Source organism: Trichosurus vulpecula, chromosome 8 (assembly GCF_011100635.1).
Source record: "Trichosurus vulpecula isolate mTriVul1 chromosome 8, mTriVul1.pri, whole genome shotgun sequence".
NCBI classification, from domain to species: Eukaryota; Metazoa; Chordata; class Mammalia; order Diprotodontia; family Phalangeridae; genus Trichosurus; species Trichosurus vulpecula.
Window position 1 is genome coordinate 202047656 of NC_050580.1, and position 18125 is coordinate 202065780.

The window sequence follows — 18125 nt, forward strand, 5'->3', positions numbered from 1 at the left end:
ACCTCAACCTCCAATCCTGAAGAAATATCAAAGCCAGGAAGCTAGTTTGCAAATGAACACAATTCATAATGACTAAAATGGTCTACAATAGATCACCTCTGCTCAAGGGAAAAGACACACAGACTATCTTGTTGAATAGCCCCTGCAAAAGACCTGTACTCTGACATGAACAACTACTCCAAGAACATGCATTGAAAATGCATGACACTAAAGAATGAATGAAAAGCAACTGAGACAATGAAGAGATTTTATACATATACATACGTTTGTGTGTATGTGCATATGTGTATATACATGCATGCAGATATATATATATATATACAGGCACAAACATACATATATACACATATACACATGCATGCATGCACATTTATATACACACATGTACATATACATATATATATATATCAGACATATAATGGAGGAAGTTTACAATGTATTTAGTTACAAATGAAGAAAATAATGCACATTAGACATGAGAATATCAAGAAATAAAACTCATAATACATGAGTTTTTAAAATCACAATGAAATTCTCAAACCTAAGCAAAACAACTCTAATTTTTTCCTTATGTGCAACATAACTCAAAGTGCATTTCATGCCCTTTTGAGATAGAAAAAGCCCTCAAAGAAACAGTGGTTTCTCAGTTACTTAAAAGGACACAACAACAATAAAAACAGAAACAAAAATCTGTAAACCACATGGTAATTGAGGGGAGATAGTGAAAAGAAATGAGAACTTGACAGATTATACTATTTGGTCAAATCAACTCTTCACATCAACTATCAATAAAGAAATATTCTTCAAGAAAAATCAGTCTTTTTAAAGACAAACTTAGGCACCAGACAAATTAATATGAATATGAAGATTTAAATACTGATATATAAAAACATAAGAATTAGCAAGTGATAATTATAATGATCATTTTGTTTACATTGCTATTTCAAGCTGTCAATACCATAACTGTTCACACTTGGCTTTAAGTATTTCTTAATGATTCTGGAAAATATAAATTTCGATCTCATCTTGAATCCTAGTCAATTTCACAAAGATTTATCAAACATTTACTATGTCCAAGACATAGTCTTAAGTACTGTGGGAAAGGATGAAAGGACAAACTAGAGATGGCTATTGATCTCAAGAATCTAATCTGGATTATGCTAAAAGAAAAAAAAAACTTTTCCCACAGCAAAGGCAATAAAAGTCAAACTATATCATATTAAAATGCCTTTTATTCCTGCTATCCAGGGTACTTTCTTCTACCATACTCATAACAGCCTGTTACTAACAATGCAGTTTCTCTTAAATAACGGACAAAGGCAAAAGACTGCAAAGCAAGAGGACTCATCTTCAATTTAACTGTCCTATAAGGTACATACTAATTAGCTGCAAAGCTATGAAATCTTAGCTAGCATGTTAAGTCTGCTACATGACAGTATAATTTGACTTCTTAAAGGATTATGCAAATTACAACTCATCATTCCATTACAGGATTGAAAAAAAGTGACAGCTAATTTATACATAACACACCTTTCAAATCCCTAAGATGCGAAGCACCTGTGCACTGTATTTTGCCTAGATTTTCTTGCATATAAGTACTTGTTTATTGCAATATACAGCAGCTTACCTAAGAGCTTTATTAAAGTCATTTAAAAAAAACTTTTAGCATAATTTCAAAAGAATTAACATTTTTTCTATCTTGGTTTTAGAAGTACTTTTTTTCTTTGATTTGTCTTTTTCCCATTTAATCAGAGAAAAATAAGGTTTCAATACATGTATATTTTTGAATAGCTGGCAACCACAAGTACTGATGCACGAGCCAGAGGAAAGACTCACAAAGATTTCAACATACTTCTGGTAGGTAGATTCACAGTAGATGCCGTCATATCTGTAGATTTTCCTACATTCTGATTGGTTGGGCAGAGGATGCTGGACAGTTATTCTGTAGAGGTATCAAAAACAGATAGACATGACTAGAGATTCTCTACAGTCAACTGGAATGCAGGACAATAAGTATGTTGAAATTTAATATATTTTGCTTCTTTACGGTTTTGAGCTCTACACAAAATTGCAATGTGTACATACATCCAAGAACAGAAATTTCCACCTTTAGAACTTTGTACTTTTTCAGATTTCCATAAAAATCAATTTCTTTGTGCCTCAAAATGGTACCAGTGAAAGAGGTAAAGAAATTTATATGGCCCAAAACTTAATTAGCAATTTACACCATTCAAGAGATTACTCTCCAAATTATTTCTTAAAACCAATGTCTTTAGTGCTTTAGTAGTAACCAATTTGTCATGAATTCAAGAGTACATCATTCTACTGGGGTGATTATAATCTAGCAATAAAGTGGGAGGCAAGTCAATATCTCTTTGAGTTTAGCTTATTTATATCATATTTATATTGAGCCTACTTCCAAATAGGATTGGAGGTAGCTTGCAAGATGAAACATGACACAAAATAGAAGTTAGCTATTAAAAAAGAGACCATCCAAAGGGAATAAAAGAGAGTATTAAATATTACTAGGCACTTGAGAACATTCGATTGCCACAACTGGACACTGCATTTGGCTCTAAAGAAAACAGTAAGTTGCATAGTTTTCTCATTCTCATGAAAAGAAAGCCCAGACATTTATTTGCAAACTTTCTGAGATATAAAAATGCAGAAGAAAGAGAGAGAAGGGAGGAAAGGAGAAAAGAGGAAGGGAGGGGGGGAGGAAGGAAGGAAGGAAGAAAGAAAAGAAGGAAGGAAGAAAGGAAGGAAGGAAGGAAGGAAGGAAGGAAGGAAGGAAGGAAGGAAGGAAGGAAGGAAGGAAGGAAGGAAGGAAGGAAACAAGGAAGGAAGGAAGGGAGGGAGGAAGAGAAAAAAGAACAAAAAGCAGTTATATGATCTCTTCTTCCAAATAAAACCCTAGCTTTTGAGAGTAATGAAAGAGATTTATCTGAATATTCTAAAATATTAAATTTTTAAAAAGAATGTAAAGTAATTTAGTTAATATACATTATGAATGAGGGTACCAAGCATTGAACTCAAATGTCACTACATCAGAAAATCTGATCCTGCATCTAAAATTTTTCTTAAAACAATTTATATTTTAATAATTTCTTAATTATGAGTGCAAACATCGTCGTAGTTAAAATTGTTCTGCATAAACTCAAATAAGGTAATAAACTGATGGCCAAATTCTGCAATAAAGAAACAGGTTGATTTTTACATAGATGTTAAGTATACATTTGTTTAATATTTTATAATACCTAATATCCCTTCTGATAATTCTTTTTTTAAGAACAGAAGTATCAAGAATGTGGCACAGTGAAAAGAATGCTGGAATTGGAGTTAGAAAGACCTGATTGGACTGTCACCTCAAACACTAGCTCTATGTTCCTGGGCAAGTCACTTAACCTCATTGGGCCTCAATTTTCCCATTTGTAAAAGGAGGGGGTTGGACTCAATGACCTCCAAGGTCCCTTCCAGCTCTAAATCTATGACCATATGAATTTTTTAAAAATACAATCTAATATTCCATTTACAAGTATTGCAATCAAACCCATTCCTAATATATTCTGGGGATAATGTTCAGTGTTGCCTGACTTTTAGCTGCCTAACTCTTTTCAAAGCCAATGGCAGTCAAGCAGCTATATTTACAGTAAAATGTTTGCCCCTCGTTAATAAGGTTGATTTTAAGATCTATGTTGATTACACTGCTCTGCTCAATGCTATAACTTAGATTCTATTATACTCATTAACTTTCACTGGAATTTCAAATCTTTACATGAGCACATATGGTATTTTACTATAAAGCTGATAAGAAAATCCAAGAAATAAGAAACGAGTTTGAAATGAAGTGTTAGTTTACAGGGAGGTTTATTAGATGTAATAATAGGATCCACCTGAAAAAATTAATTTTCTACTTTAACTACCCCAAAATGAATTCTTAAAACTTATATTCTAACAGATGATGTCAACAGTGTCAGCAGATATACAGGTTAGAAAAAATTTTTTTTTTAAAAAAATGATTGGGTCTGAGATCAGATTGCCTGCTGCCTATTTACTCTGGGTACTCAAACTGTATTTCTATTTTATGTCATTTTATGCTTTCAAATTGATTTCTTGTATTTTCCACCTCCATTAAAAATTAAAGAACTGAAGAGTATTTGAGTATGATCAATTTTAAGTGGCTCACATCCACCTCATATTAGCTTCATTCTGAATGGTCAGAAAACCAACTTACTCTAGAGAAGCTCTGGGACAGAGTAAAACTGCCCTTTTGTTCATGGCAGGAAAGGTTATGAGGAAATTTTAGTTTGCATCCAGTTTGAGGAAATTGCTGGGATAAAAACCTAGCAGCCCAAACATCTGTAAGAACTAACCCCCCAAGTCAACCTTTACTTAATATTTTGTGCCCCACTTCCCTTGCTCCAGCATGCTACCAAAAAAAAGCTGCCGTATGCATTTCTTCACTGGATTTTGTTTTAGAGGTTAAATACTTTCCGTTAAAAAAAGTTCAAATGTGCCTTTCAATTTTGGAACTATTATGAACTGCTGCATTTTGAGCATCCAACAGCCCATTTTCCCATCCCTACATGTCACTTCATCTCTAGATGGACCCATCATGCAGCTTGAGGTAGGACTTAAGTACATTTACATACATGTGAAACATGTAAGCTATGACTAATTTTAACTCACAGGGCAGAATTTAAATAATTAGTTACAAGAAGTCAAACTAAGGGAAAAAAGAAGGAAAGAGATGGTTAGAGGCAGAGTAGTAAATTGTTCCATTTTTGCAGGTAATCTAAATGCAAACTAGAAGCAACTTATCATGAGAATGGATTTTCCACCATCTGGTCAAATAACAGGGGATTTGTCTAGTGGCAAGCAAAGAATGGAATGATGTGAGAAAGATTAGCGGGCAAGTCCTACAGTTGGCTAAAATGTATTTTGTGCAAACAAGACCAGATGACGCCTTAACAATTACACCTGTCAAAAACTCCAGAAAGCAATCCATCTCTGAACAGCCCAGTTGAAAACAGGCTAGTTCATAACAAAATGAATTTTTTTAAACAATTGCAAGCCATAACAGTTTGATGCATGACAAGCTTAGAAAGTCACATTTCACGTTCAACTGAAACCTTAACTAACTGGACCCTGGTTTTCAGTGATAAGTAAGATATTAAACCACAAAAGGTATTGGGGGGGGGTGTAAATGACTGACTTAAAAGTCACAAAAGGAAGCAAATTCAGAATCACAGGCAAAAAGTCAGAAGTGATAGATCACTGAGAATTCACCCTGTTGTGCTTAGTTATTGCAGGAGTCCTAGAAAAGTGAGTTATTTCCTGGGGCAAATTTGGCACAAACTGACCCTCTTGCTGGCAGTATCATTGCAAAACAGAAGCCAACAATTAAGTCAGCATGGGATTTGAACTACGCAGGGTGGTGGGGAAAAAAATGCATTACCACTGACCAACCTTTCAGAGTATGCCTATGGAAAGGATTCAAGTTCATAGTAGGGAACTCACTGTTCACATGTGAATGGTACTTTTCTATAACTATATGAGTACGTAAAAATATATGTGCAAGACACACATGTTGTTAGGATGTTTTAGGCAGTTTTCTTAACCAAAATAAAATGTTAAATATAACAATTTTGTTGGATTTTTTCTGGTTCATGTTATAAGCCTATAAGATCTAATTGTGATCTAATTACCTGAGGCAGCTAGATTGTACTAAAGTTCTTGGACCCAAAGTCAGGAAGACTTGAGTTCAAATCTGTTCACAGTCACCCTGAGAAAGTCACTTTTATCTCTCCTAGCCTCGGTTTCCTCATTTGTTCAATGGGATTAAAATAGCACCTATCAACTCACATGTACAAAAATACTTATAGTAGCTCTTTTTGTGGTGGCAAAGAATTGGCAGTTGAGGAGGTGCCCATCAATTGGGGAATGGCTGAACAAGTTGTAGTATATGAATGTAATGGAATACCACTGTGCTACAAGAAATGATGAGCTGGTAGAAAACTTGGAAAGACTTAAATGAACTGATGCTGAGAGAAGTGAGCAGAACCAGAACATCACACACCGTGACAGCAACGTTGTGTGAAGACCAACTTTGATAGACTTGGCTCTTCTCAGCAATACAGTGACAAATTGTATATGCTATCTACATCCAGAGAAAGAACTATGGAGTCTGAATACAGATCAAAGCATACTATTTTCAGATTTTTTTTTCTTTCTCCTGGTTTTTCCATTTTGTTCTGATTCTTCTTTCACAACATGACCAATGTGGAAATGTGTTTAATATGGTTGTACATGTATATAGATTATACTCGCTGCTTTGGGGAGGGGGAAGGAGGGATGGAGAAAAAAATTTGGATCTCAAAACCTTATAAAAATGAATGCTGAAAAAATAAAAAAAGATACTTGAAAAAATAGCACCTATCTTTCTAGGCTGTCATAAGAATAAAATGAAATAACATTTGTAAAGCAGTTTTTAAACCTTAAAGTCTTATATAAATGCTAGATATTATTATTGTTGTTGTTATTATTGTTCTTCTTCTTATTATTATTATTAAGTCATCCTAGTTCCTTGTTACCAGGACAAGCTTTACTAAAGCTTGATAGATAAGATAACCCAACAAAGAACACTACTGAAGAATTTTATTAATTTTTTTTATTTTCCCCCAAAACAAGGGTTTAAATGTTCCCAAATCACCTTTATAAAAAGGAAACAATGCAGGAGTATAACAGTTAGTACTTAGCTATTCCCTTTATAATTGGCTGAGCTTTCCAAAAGCATTCTCTGGGCCAATCAAGTGTTATGGATTGTTACTTTTCAGGTGAGGTGTGCAAGCCAGTTTGGCTTAATTTAGTTTAAATCATGTTGAATTCACTGTTTCTTTGCTTTTTTAACAATATATTTAATTTGCTCTCAAAATTCCATTTTTCAATTATAGAATTTTTTTGAAGAGTGGAGGGTTTTTTTTTCCTCTACATCTCTTTTACCATAGTATAAATAACTGAATGGGACATTCGTGTTCACTTACTCATCACAGCTAGAGTCAGTGGCTCAGTGAATAACAGGAACCAGTAGTATGTTGGGTTTTCTCATGTCCATCATGCCTTACAAAGTACTTAGGAAGCAGTTTAGCATGATGGAGAGTGCTGTCTTCTGAATCAGTAAGTACCAGGTTCAGGTTCTACCTCTGACACACACACTAGCTGCGAAATTCTGAACCAGTTACCTGACATCTCAGTACCTAGGCTAGTCTCTAAAGCTATAAATTTCAGAGCAGATTAATTGCTATTGAGTTTCCTCACAGGAATGAAAGAAAGAAAAACCAAACAAACAAACCAGCTATTCAGACAAGTGCCCATGAATCATCAATCAAAGCTTTTCATCCATGGCTCTTTGTGAGATTCTAACTTCAGCTTATATGTGTAGGGAAATGGATGTTGTGTAATAAAGTTGAGTTTTGGTATATATGGAAGAGAGAAATATAAGTTTTCAGAATAGGGAAAAAAACTTGGGTGAATCTCACTGGCTCAGAGAGTTAATATTTTGCAGGATGAGTAAACTGTAAATAAAATATGCATCCCTCAATTGGGGAATGGCTAACCAAGTTGTGGCATGCGAATATAATTGGAATATTACTGAACTATAAGAAACAATATGATAAATACAGAGAAGTGTTGGAAGAGTTATGCGAACTGATGCAAAGTGAAGTATAGTAAGCAGAATCAGAGAAATAATATACACAGTGATTACAGCAGTGCTTGTGGAAAGCACAGCAATAAAACAATCAAAACTGAATGCTATGAAATTATGACGAAACTTGCACCCCCAAAGAAGAGATATGAGAAGGCAATCCCCTTGCTTCTTTGAAGAGGTAGGGAACTACAGACATAGAACACTGCACACAATATCAGACTTTGTCCATATTTTGTTTAGTTGTACTGAATTATTTTCACCTTTTTGGCCTTTTTTATAAGAGGAAGTTCTCTCAGGATGAAAAAGGAAAAGAGATGGATACAGGGGATTAAAAAAACCAACAACAAAGTATATATATATATATATACATATATATATATATATGTATTACCTTGCTTTGGTTCACAACTTAGCTCTAAGTTCATAGCCATGTAGGATCACAGATTTAAAGCTGGAAGGAAAAAGATGGCATCTGATCCAACTTCCCCCTCCCACTTTATAGATTAGGAAATTGAGGAGTAGAGATGTTAAATGACTCGCTTAAAGTTGCACAGATAGTAAGTAGAGAAGGCTGGATAGGAACAAGGGGCACATTTTTATAAACTATACAGTAGACCAAGTAATTTACCTGATGCCTCAATTTTCCTGGTTTTACAGACTGCTTTGTAAAATGACAAACCTAACTCCTCACACATAGATCTACCTGCCCTTTCTTTTAATCCAGTCTTGAAGACCAGTTGTGTTCTTGATGGTCTATAGGTCTTTTCACGATGACTATTATCTAATACAGAAAGCAAATATATGTAGTTATTGTTAGTTGTGTTGGCTCTTCATGACTTCATTTGAGGATTTCTCAGCAAAGATACTGAAGTGGTTTGCCATTTCCTTCTCCAGTTCATTTTAAAGATGAGGAAACTGGGGCAAATAGGATTAAGTGATTTGCCTGGGGTCAAACAGCTGGAAAGTGTCTGAAGCCAGATTTGAATTCAGGAAGATGAACCTTCTTGACTCCAGGCCTAGCACTCTATCCACCAAGTCACCTAGCTGCCCTTCAAAATATGCAGTAATACTAATCAGAAAGACATGATATTCTTAACATTACCCATAATAATTGTTTTATCTCAGATCTTTTGTCACACTGTAGCCACTATTACCATTTCAACAAGGGAACTTAAGTTAAGGCTAAAACAATATAAACTGAATAAAGTTTAAAATATAAAAAAAAATGTAAAGAGGATATACCAGAGGGTGCTTCACTACTTGACACTTTTCCATTTCAGCAAATCATTACCAAGGGATAAGAGATTAAATGTGCATCTCTTTCCTTTCTCCAGTCTTCCTCCCTCTATGCCTCCTCTGAAAAGGATTCAGGAGCACTCTGATCAAAGTAACTTCAGGACCCTGGGGTTCCTGATATTGCCCATGAAATGTAGGCTGAAAATAATATGGGATTCAGAGGTCTGTAATCACTCAAAGGTTTCCCTAGTGCTTCCAAGCTTCACCTGCTTTGTCCTAGACTCTGTGAGACAATTGGTGAGAATAACTATTTCACAGTCATCTCAAGACTTAGAGCAATAAATAAAAATACTCATAGGAGGCTGCTGAAGAGGATGGAGATCTGGGCTTCAAGCCAGAAGACCTGAGTTTGAACACTGCCTCTGATAACAAACAGCATTTGGGGCAAGTTACTTGGGCAAGTCACTGCACTTGCCAATGTTCTTAGCAACTCTTTAAGACTGTATGTTGCCTTAAAAGTATTGACTTGTATTGGCAGAGGAACACAGTGGAGATATCCCTTGAACAATGAAATGACAGGTTAGTCCCTATCCCCAAACTTTTTTTTTCCCTTAAGGAAGACAGATAGAGAAAAAGAAGTTTTGTCTTGTTAGTGTTGAAAATGTTTGGTTAGTGCCCTGGTATCATAGACACTTGTGATAATTAACTCCAATAAGCCTCAATTTCTTCACCTATAAAAATAAAAGATTGAGCTAGATGACCTCCCTAACTCCCTTTAGAGTCCCTAATTCTAAATCGATGATCCTGTAATTGGGTGAAGGATACATGAAAGATGCATTCCATTCAACAAGCTCCTGCTACATGTATGTCACTTTGCTGGGAATGAAGATGCAAAGATGAAGACTCTAAAGAGGAGAAGATGTTTGCAAATACATATGATACAAAGTACAATGTGATAAAAGCAGCTAGGTGGTACCGTGGATCGAGTACAGGGCCTATAGTCAAGAAGACTCACCTTCTCGAATTCAAATGCTGCCTTGGACACTTACTAGCTGTATGACCTTGAACTCTCTTTGCCTCAGTTTCCTCATCTGTAAAATGAGCTGGAGAAGGAAAGGGCAAACCACTCAAGCGTCTTTGCCAAGAAAACCCCAAAATGGGGTCATGCCGAGTCAGATGTAACTGAAAGCTATTGAACAACACAGTATGATAAGATCAAAGGGCAAAAGTTTAGGTAAAGGTATATAAGAAACACATGAAAGGAGAGATGGCTTTCAAGATTGTTTTTTGTTTATTCTTTATGGAGAGGTCAAAGTCTGACAGAAGAGAAGGGTTTTAACATGTCAAGATAAGAAGGATGTGCATCATAGCCAGGAAGGATGACCTGAATAAATTCATGGAGTTGAGTAAGATTAGGACAAGACCATGGAACAGCTTACAATAGCTCAAAATGATAAGACATCCCCATTTAAACAATAATCTCCCATAGTTTATCCTTTTGTAAAGAGATGACTTTTTCTAATATAAAATGTAAGAATTTAGATAGTCATAAATCCAAGTTCTCTTAACAGAACTTCCGAATGGTTGATTCAGAGAATCAAAGTATTTTCTATCTAAAAGAGATCTTAAAGGTAATTTAGTCCAATGCTCTAAGTTAAAAGAAAACAGGACTAGAAAGGATAAGAAGCTTTCCCCCCCTCCAAAAGCTGTACCATCAGTCGTTAACAGAACTGTGTCTCAAAGTAAGATCTCTTACTTTTCGTATTAGACTTTTAGTGTGGAATCGTAGGAAAGATGGTAGATTTTGGTTCAAATCTCAGCTCTGCTGCTTATTAACTGGGTAACCATGAACAAGTCAATAAACCTCTCTGGGCCAAAAATTCCTTATCTGTAAAATGAGGAGATTGGATTAGATGACCTCTATGATCCTGATCCCTTCCAGTTCAAAATTTATACTCCAATGCCCCCATGGTCTTTCCGCTAAGCCATGAATGCTGCCTCAAAAGTTCTCTGAACTCTCCTGTGACTAACTATTCTGAACGCTGAATCAAAGGAACAGTTAAAGGTTGAAGTATGACCAGGAGTCTCCCATATTATACATCCACCCTGATATGGATGGAATGCCACCCATTTATACATCAACCTAGTCTCCAGTCAAGCATACAAGACTGAGTCACACATAACATTCTTGATAGTTAACATTGAACCCATCCTTATTTTCAAAGCTTCATCTCACTTTGTCAATATAGCAATGGGCATTCACTCATAAGCTGAAAATATTGGTTCCTCCAAGGTTCATGTGGGACTGTCTCTATAATTCTTGTATTCTCAGCAGTAGAAAACCATGCAACAATTTAATCCAGGGCTTCTTAAACTTTTTCCACTCATGACCCCTTCAATGCTTCTTAAACTGTGGGTCCCGACCCCATATGGTTTAAGATGTTTAAGTAAGAAGCACTGAATTATAGAGCATTACAGGGAGTCCGAGCTTAATTGGTTTCACAGTCTCAAAGAAGCATTGCTGGTGTAAGATATGCAACTATAGGATCCCCCCCCCCATTTTATAGCCCTAAACTACATAACAAATGATGAAAATCATGGGAAGCATTTCAAGAAAAAAAAAGATAGCTAAATAGCCCAGTGACTAGACAGCTAGCTAAGATAGACAGACACAGACAGAAAAACAGACAGAGAGATATTAGAGATGGATAGATGATAGATAGTCCAAGTAAAATTTTAATTAAGAAAGCAAATGTAGAAAGAAATAAGTTGCAAGATCCATTTAATTACATTAGCCATTAACCAGACATGTGAACTATGATGCTGCAAAGGATGAAATTACATAGATCTAGAGATAAGCCAATATTTAAGTTGCTAATATTGTCCAAAGACCTGAAAATTAGTATGTACCAAAAATTTAATTTTAATATAGAGCAAGGAGTATTATTTCCCAAGTTGAAGAATTTAACTTGATATGCTTTAGCCTCAAGCAGCAAGCCAAATATATCTTACTAGAGCTGAACCTTCTGATCTTCATTATATTAAAGTTTTAATTGATTTTGTTAAAATACAAAGTCTCAAAGAATGACATAATGGAAGGAGCATGGGATTTGGAGTCAGAGAAGGCAGGATCAAAACCAGGCTGTATCATTTATCATGTATTCCATCTTGGAGTAAGTAATTTGGCTTCGTTCTGAGTCTAAATTTCCTCACCTGTAAAATCGGGAGAAGATCACTGGAACTGCCTGTTTCAAAAGGTTCTTGTGAGGATCTAATAAGAACATGTACATAAAACATTTTGTGAACTATATAGCATATTCTATAGTTGTGTTATCACTTACATGTTATGAATGTTATATTAAATTGTAATCCAGTAATGAAAGTGAAAATCTTACTAAACAGAGATATAGCACTAGGTCTAAATCTGCTCCCTATTGCAATCTTAGACGATTATACAAATTGTATCCTGAATTCCTCCTTTTACATAGCTATGGAGCACATAAAATTCCACTAATAAAGGCCCATTTCATGGTGCAGGCCATGTCAAAATTAGAAGACATAAATATCAGGCACTAGGCCAGCCCCATTCTCAGGACCTGGCCTTTAGCTGAAGAAACTTCATATGTAGGCAGGGGAAGCTAGACATGATAGCTATTTCATTCTTGGATGACCTGTGGGATATTGAGACTCCACCCAACAAACCATCATATTCCCTGATTCTCCTCACCATCACTTCACGCTACTATTTGAAGCCAAAGGAAACTGAATAATGAGCTAACCCAGAAAATTTTCCCTGGTTATTCCCCAAGCTTGTAATTCTCTCCTTCATCTACATTTCCTAGATGCCCTGGTTTCCTTCAAATCCCGGATCCCACCTACTGCAAGAAGCCTGTAATGATCCCTCTTGATGCAAATGCCTTCCTTCTGTTGACTCCAATGTATCCTATATGTACCCTGTTTGTACATAGTTGGTTATGTGCTTTCTCCTTCAATAAAATGTTAACTCTTTGAGAACAGAAATGGTTTTTCTTTCTTGTTTTTGGTAGGGGGGCAAGGAGCCCTGCCTTTCTTAATATCTCCGATGCTTGGCACAATAAATGCTCTTTCACTGATTTTTTTGGGCTGAGACCAAAAGAAGAATAATAATACCTGATATTTTTGTTATACTTTAGAATTTGCAAAGCACCTTACATAAATCATTTCATATCTATGAGAACTACTCTAAACAGAAAAGCTATGAAATGCTAAAATAAAATGGTTGGTAGATTTCAGCTCACATAAGGAATTAAAAGGGGGAAAATAAGCACTGCCCTGAACTCTTCCTAGATCAAAGTGGAGATCAGTATCAAGGCATTATGCTATTTTATGTGACATCTGAAATTTTCAGGAAATCTCAGGTAACCTATCACAAATATTGGTAAAATACAACAGAATGGCTAAATGGCGCAGGGGATAGAGCAGCAGACCTAGAGTCAGGAAGACCTAAATTCAAATCTGGTCTCAGATACTTACTAGCTGTGTGACCCTGGGCAAGTCACTTAACCCCATTTGCCTCAGTTTCCTCATCTGTAAAATGAGTTAGAGAAGGACATGGCAAACCACTCCAATATCTTTGCCAAGAAAACCCCAAATTGGGGTCACAAAGAGTCAGACACGACTGAAAAGACAAAACAAGAAGATAACAAAGATTATGGGATACTGAAAGTTACTAAAACTTGATAAACAAATGGAAAAAATATTCTCTGCTAAGTTATGCCACATTAGTATCAGCAACAATAGTGACTATTACTTATTACTATTCAAATTATTATAATTAGTTCACTGGAAAATGAAACTATCCAGACAAATAATTTTTAAAAATACTCCCAATATGACAGTGTAATTTCAACCTCCTCCCCAATCAATTTGAATGGTTCTAACAAACGACAAAAATTAGTTACCTTAGATTTCCCTGTTTACTTTCACTGCCTGCCCTCTGTTAGAAATGCCAATTACCCAGATATTGGGTAGCTCCAGCTGTTTTATTGAATTTCATAAGCTTTCAAAAAGTACATGGCCCAAGACAAATATAAGACATCTATCAGATTTGGGAAAGTGTGCAAGAAAGGAAATTGAAGAAGAGCCAGTGTCTCTAAAACAAGAGTATGAAGCAGGAGATAATGCTGGTAGACGTTTAGATAGCCAACTAACAGAAAGCTGAATGTCTTATAAATAAAATATTTACAGGCTGACTGACACTCTGCCTATTCACTGAGGGTGCTTTGGTGATATAGAGGCATAGCTTTTAAAAGTTTCCATTTGGTCTGTCCTGATGCAAATATCTAGAAAGAATACTAAACATTATAGTAATATCTATGTTTATATGAGTCTGATTTTTTCCATCCAGTTAGAGGTTTTTTGCTCCCTCCCTTCTGCCCCCCACCATAATTCTATCTTAAAAACACAAGTCATCTTGACACACGCATTCTATTCATTATAACAATTAAATATACAGAGTTAGGGAAGTGCTCTGGAGAATTAGTTTCATCTCAAGTTTGACTTGGGCTGAAGCCAAAACATTTCAGGTTTAGTACTCAAGAGTATTATTTAGAAGATAAATTGCCTGATTTCAGAATTTGTATAAAGCAGAATTACTATCAATTCTTGTCACACAACAGTGGATTAGAGTAGCAGTTCTCAAACTTTCTGGTCTCAAGAGCTCTTTACAGTCTTAGAAACTATCGAGGACCCCAAAGAGATTTCGTTTATGTCGGTTATATTTATCAATATTTACCAGATCAGAAATTAAAACTGATATTTTAAAATAATTTATTCATTAATTTATTTAAAATAACTGTAATTAACTCTCTTCATGATAATATATGTAACATTTTTATGAAAAATAACTATTTTGAAGACAAAAAATTAGTGAGAAGAGTGGCATTGCTTTACATGTTTGTGTACTTCTCTTTAATCTCTGGTTTAATACCTGCAACAGTATTCAATATGTTGTGATATTCTGTTTTGGTTAAAGTATTTGAAGAAAATTTTGCCTCATAAAGATATCAGAGAAGGGAGGAGTATAGGAGTATTTTAACAAGCAAATAATGTGTTAATATTATTACAAAAATGGCTTTGACCTTAAGGATCCCCTGAAAGGATCTAGGGAACCCCCAGGGGCCTGCTGCAGACCACACTTTGAGAGGAATACATCTTATAGTTTTCCATTGTGTTTGTAACTTGTAAAGGGATTATGAGAGGAATTTAATATAAATACTGCCCCCCACATATACTTCACTCTAATGTTGGTACTCTATTATAATAATAAACAATGAGAAACATCATGAAGGAATGCATAGAAAGAGGGATGATCTTGGAAAATAGGAAGATTTGGATTCCAGCAATGCCTCTGACACATACTAGATCATTACCCAAAGGTAAGTCCCTAAAAACTCTTAATTCCTTACGCAAATTTCTGAGACTATAAAGTACAAATGAGCTATTGATCTACACAGGTGGATGGATTTTCTATCCTGGGAGTTTCCTACACCAATGAAATTTCCCCCAATATATATTCCCCAAAATATAACAATACTATCTGGTTGGTATAGTGGACAGAGTGATGGTTTTGTGGTCATGGAGTTTTTAGTTCAAATCCTTTCTTAGACCATCTTGAAAGGGACTTGATCACCTTGAAAGTATTCTTTGTTTTTTACTCCTGTTTAGCTCAATGCCTATCACAGAGCTGAAACTTAATAAATTTGCTTTCAGACCTGATTGGAGTTGCCACAAGTATTTAAAAGTTCTTGGAGTTTTGTAGCTAATATGGCCTCTTTGAATAAAGTCTGTGACCATTCTTTTAAAGTACTATAATAATTTCTAAAAGGAAATGATGTTGGAGATTTAATCTCTCCGAGTCTTTGTTGCCTTATCTATAAAATGAGAGAATTGGATTCCATGAACTCTGAGGTCCCTTCCAGTTCAAAATCTATGTTCCTATGAATTCACAGTTCTGTAGCACCTAAAATGTTTAATGTTAAATGTGCGATCTCATTACAATCCTGCCAGTTAGGCAAGGAAAGTACTATTCTAGTACTATTTAGAAGTGAAGCACTGATAACCACACCACACACCTGAAGGAACAGACAACTTGCTCACAGTCATACTGGCTATGCTTTGTTGGAAGTGGTACTTGAACCTAGGTCTTCTGACTCCAAGCCCAGTTTCTTAATATCAACACTATGTAATGGCATATTGATGTGTTCTTTTCAATACTTGAGATCTGTGCTTTCATCAGTGTGTGTACTCCCTTAACCAGCAAAGACTGAAACCTTTCTCTCCCTCCATGCTGTAAAACTATTCTATATGAGTTGTCATAGTAGGGAAGGAAAAAAACATCATCACTGGGTGATCAAACCCCTGAGCTTCTCAAAACCTAGCCTGTCTAGTCTTATTCCTTGTACAAGAAACAGACCAGGCCCATATTCAAAGTCTTCCCAGTTTGGTAGGACAACCCAATAAAAGCTTGTGTTCCACTGGCACAGACTTTAAGAACACAAGGTAACATCCATGCCATGATGGGGCATCAAAGTGAGACCTTTGTGGACTGATATGGATGGAGTCAGGCTTTAGTTTTGGATGGTCTCACAATAACAAGCCTTTCATCATTAAAATAAGTGGCCTGCTCGAACTAATGGAAGGATATGGATCTTTTGCTTGTTTGGACTGACGAGAATGGCCAGCTTATAATGTGGCAGTTTCTCAAAAATATATTTGAGTGGGAGACATTAGATTCAACCAACACTGCATATTATGAAGCAGCAACAGTGAGACAATATAAAACACCTTTTCTTGGATATATTTGAGATCTGTACATATTTTTCTGTTTCTTTCAAGGTCTTGATTCAACAAGATTTATGAGAACTGCCTTTTTAAAGGAAAAATCAGCTCTGTATAAAAGTTCGTATTTTTCTGTTTCTAAAACTCTAACTGTTCTAAAAAGCAAGCATTAGGAAGAAAATACTTTTTTTAAAAAATGAAGTTGATTAGAATAAATGCCATTTGGGATTTAATAAAAAATTCTTCTCATATAAAAGCTTTTAAAGTTACAATAATTCAGGCCTTCAAGTTAAGACATTAAAATTGAAATATTAAATAAAAGGGTATTAACAAGCATGATATTGACACTATTCTATAGTCATTATAACTTATGAATTAAAAAAATATGGCTTCATCTACATTAGCAAAGAGAAGAGGAAAGCTGAAATAATTTCAAAGTCAACAGGCTTTAGCCTCAATTACACATATTTTATGAAAGTGAATATATCTTACTATTAATTCAACAAGCATTTCTCAGTCCCTACTATGAACATGACATTATTCAGGGAGATTTGGGAGGATACAATTATTAATAAGGCCCAACCCCTGCCTTCAAGGAGCTTACAACGCAACAGAAGAGATGGTGATGTTGTAAGTGCTATAAATGAAGTGCAAACCATAAGCTAAAGGAATACAGTGAAGGGAGAAGGATTCATGGAAGAGACAAAATTTGAATTGGGCCTTGAAGGGATTTGGGTATAAGAGAAAAGTAGATGCAAAGGGGTGGAGGTTGGAAAGAGTGGAGTATGTTTGCCTATATAGTCCCCTCAATAATGTTTTTTTGGATGAGGTAATTCCATTAAATCCAATGAGCACTTCTGAAGCACCTCCTTTGGGCAAAAAATTGTGCTATGCACTAGAAATTGATACGAAGAGAAACAGGCAGCTAGGTGGGAAAGTAGCCAGAGTAACTGGAGTCAGGAAGACCTGAGTTCAAATCCAACCTCAGACATTCTTAGCTGTGTGAATTTGGTCAAGTCACTTAACCTTTATTTGCCTTAATTTCCTCATCTGTAAATTGTACCTACCTCCCAAGATTGTTGTGAGGATCAAATGAGATAATAGTTATCCAGTGCTTTGTACAGAAATGTTAGATGTATTAGTAGTAATATTATTAACAAGAAACAGTACTTGGCCTAAAGGAACTGACATCCTACTGCAGGGAAACAACATATGATAATGATAAATCAATACAAAATACATACAAAGTGAAGACAAAGTGATTTGGGGGGTGGGGGAGGCCATGAACTGCTAGGAACTTGAGGAATAAAGAACAAGAAATACCCAGTGCAAGAGGTGGGACTTTAAGAGGAGCTAAGGATTC

General features: G+C 35.5%; 1 protein-coding gene across 1 annotated transcript in view; it reads right to left on the reverse strand.

Moving 5' to 3' along the window:
- NPAS3 (neuronal PAS domain protein 3) overlaps positions 1–18125 on the reverse strand; it is a 1100928-nt gene that overhangs the window by 961142 nt on the left and 121661 nt on the right. The window contains exon 2 of the mRNA XM_036769637.1: positions 1853–1942. Coding sequence (XP_036625532.1) covers positions 1853–1942 — 90 coding nt within the window. The remainder of the gene's footprint in view (positions 1–1852; positions 1943–18125) is intronic.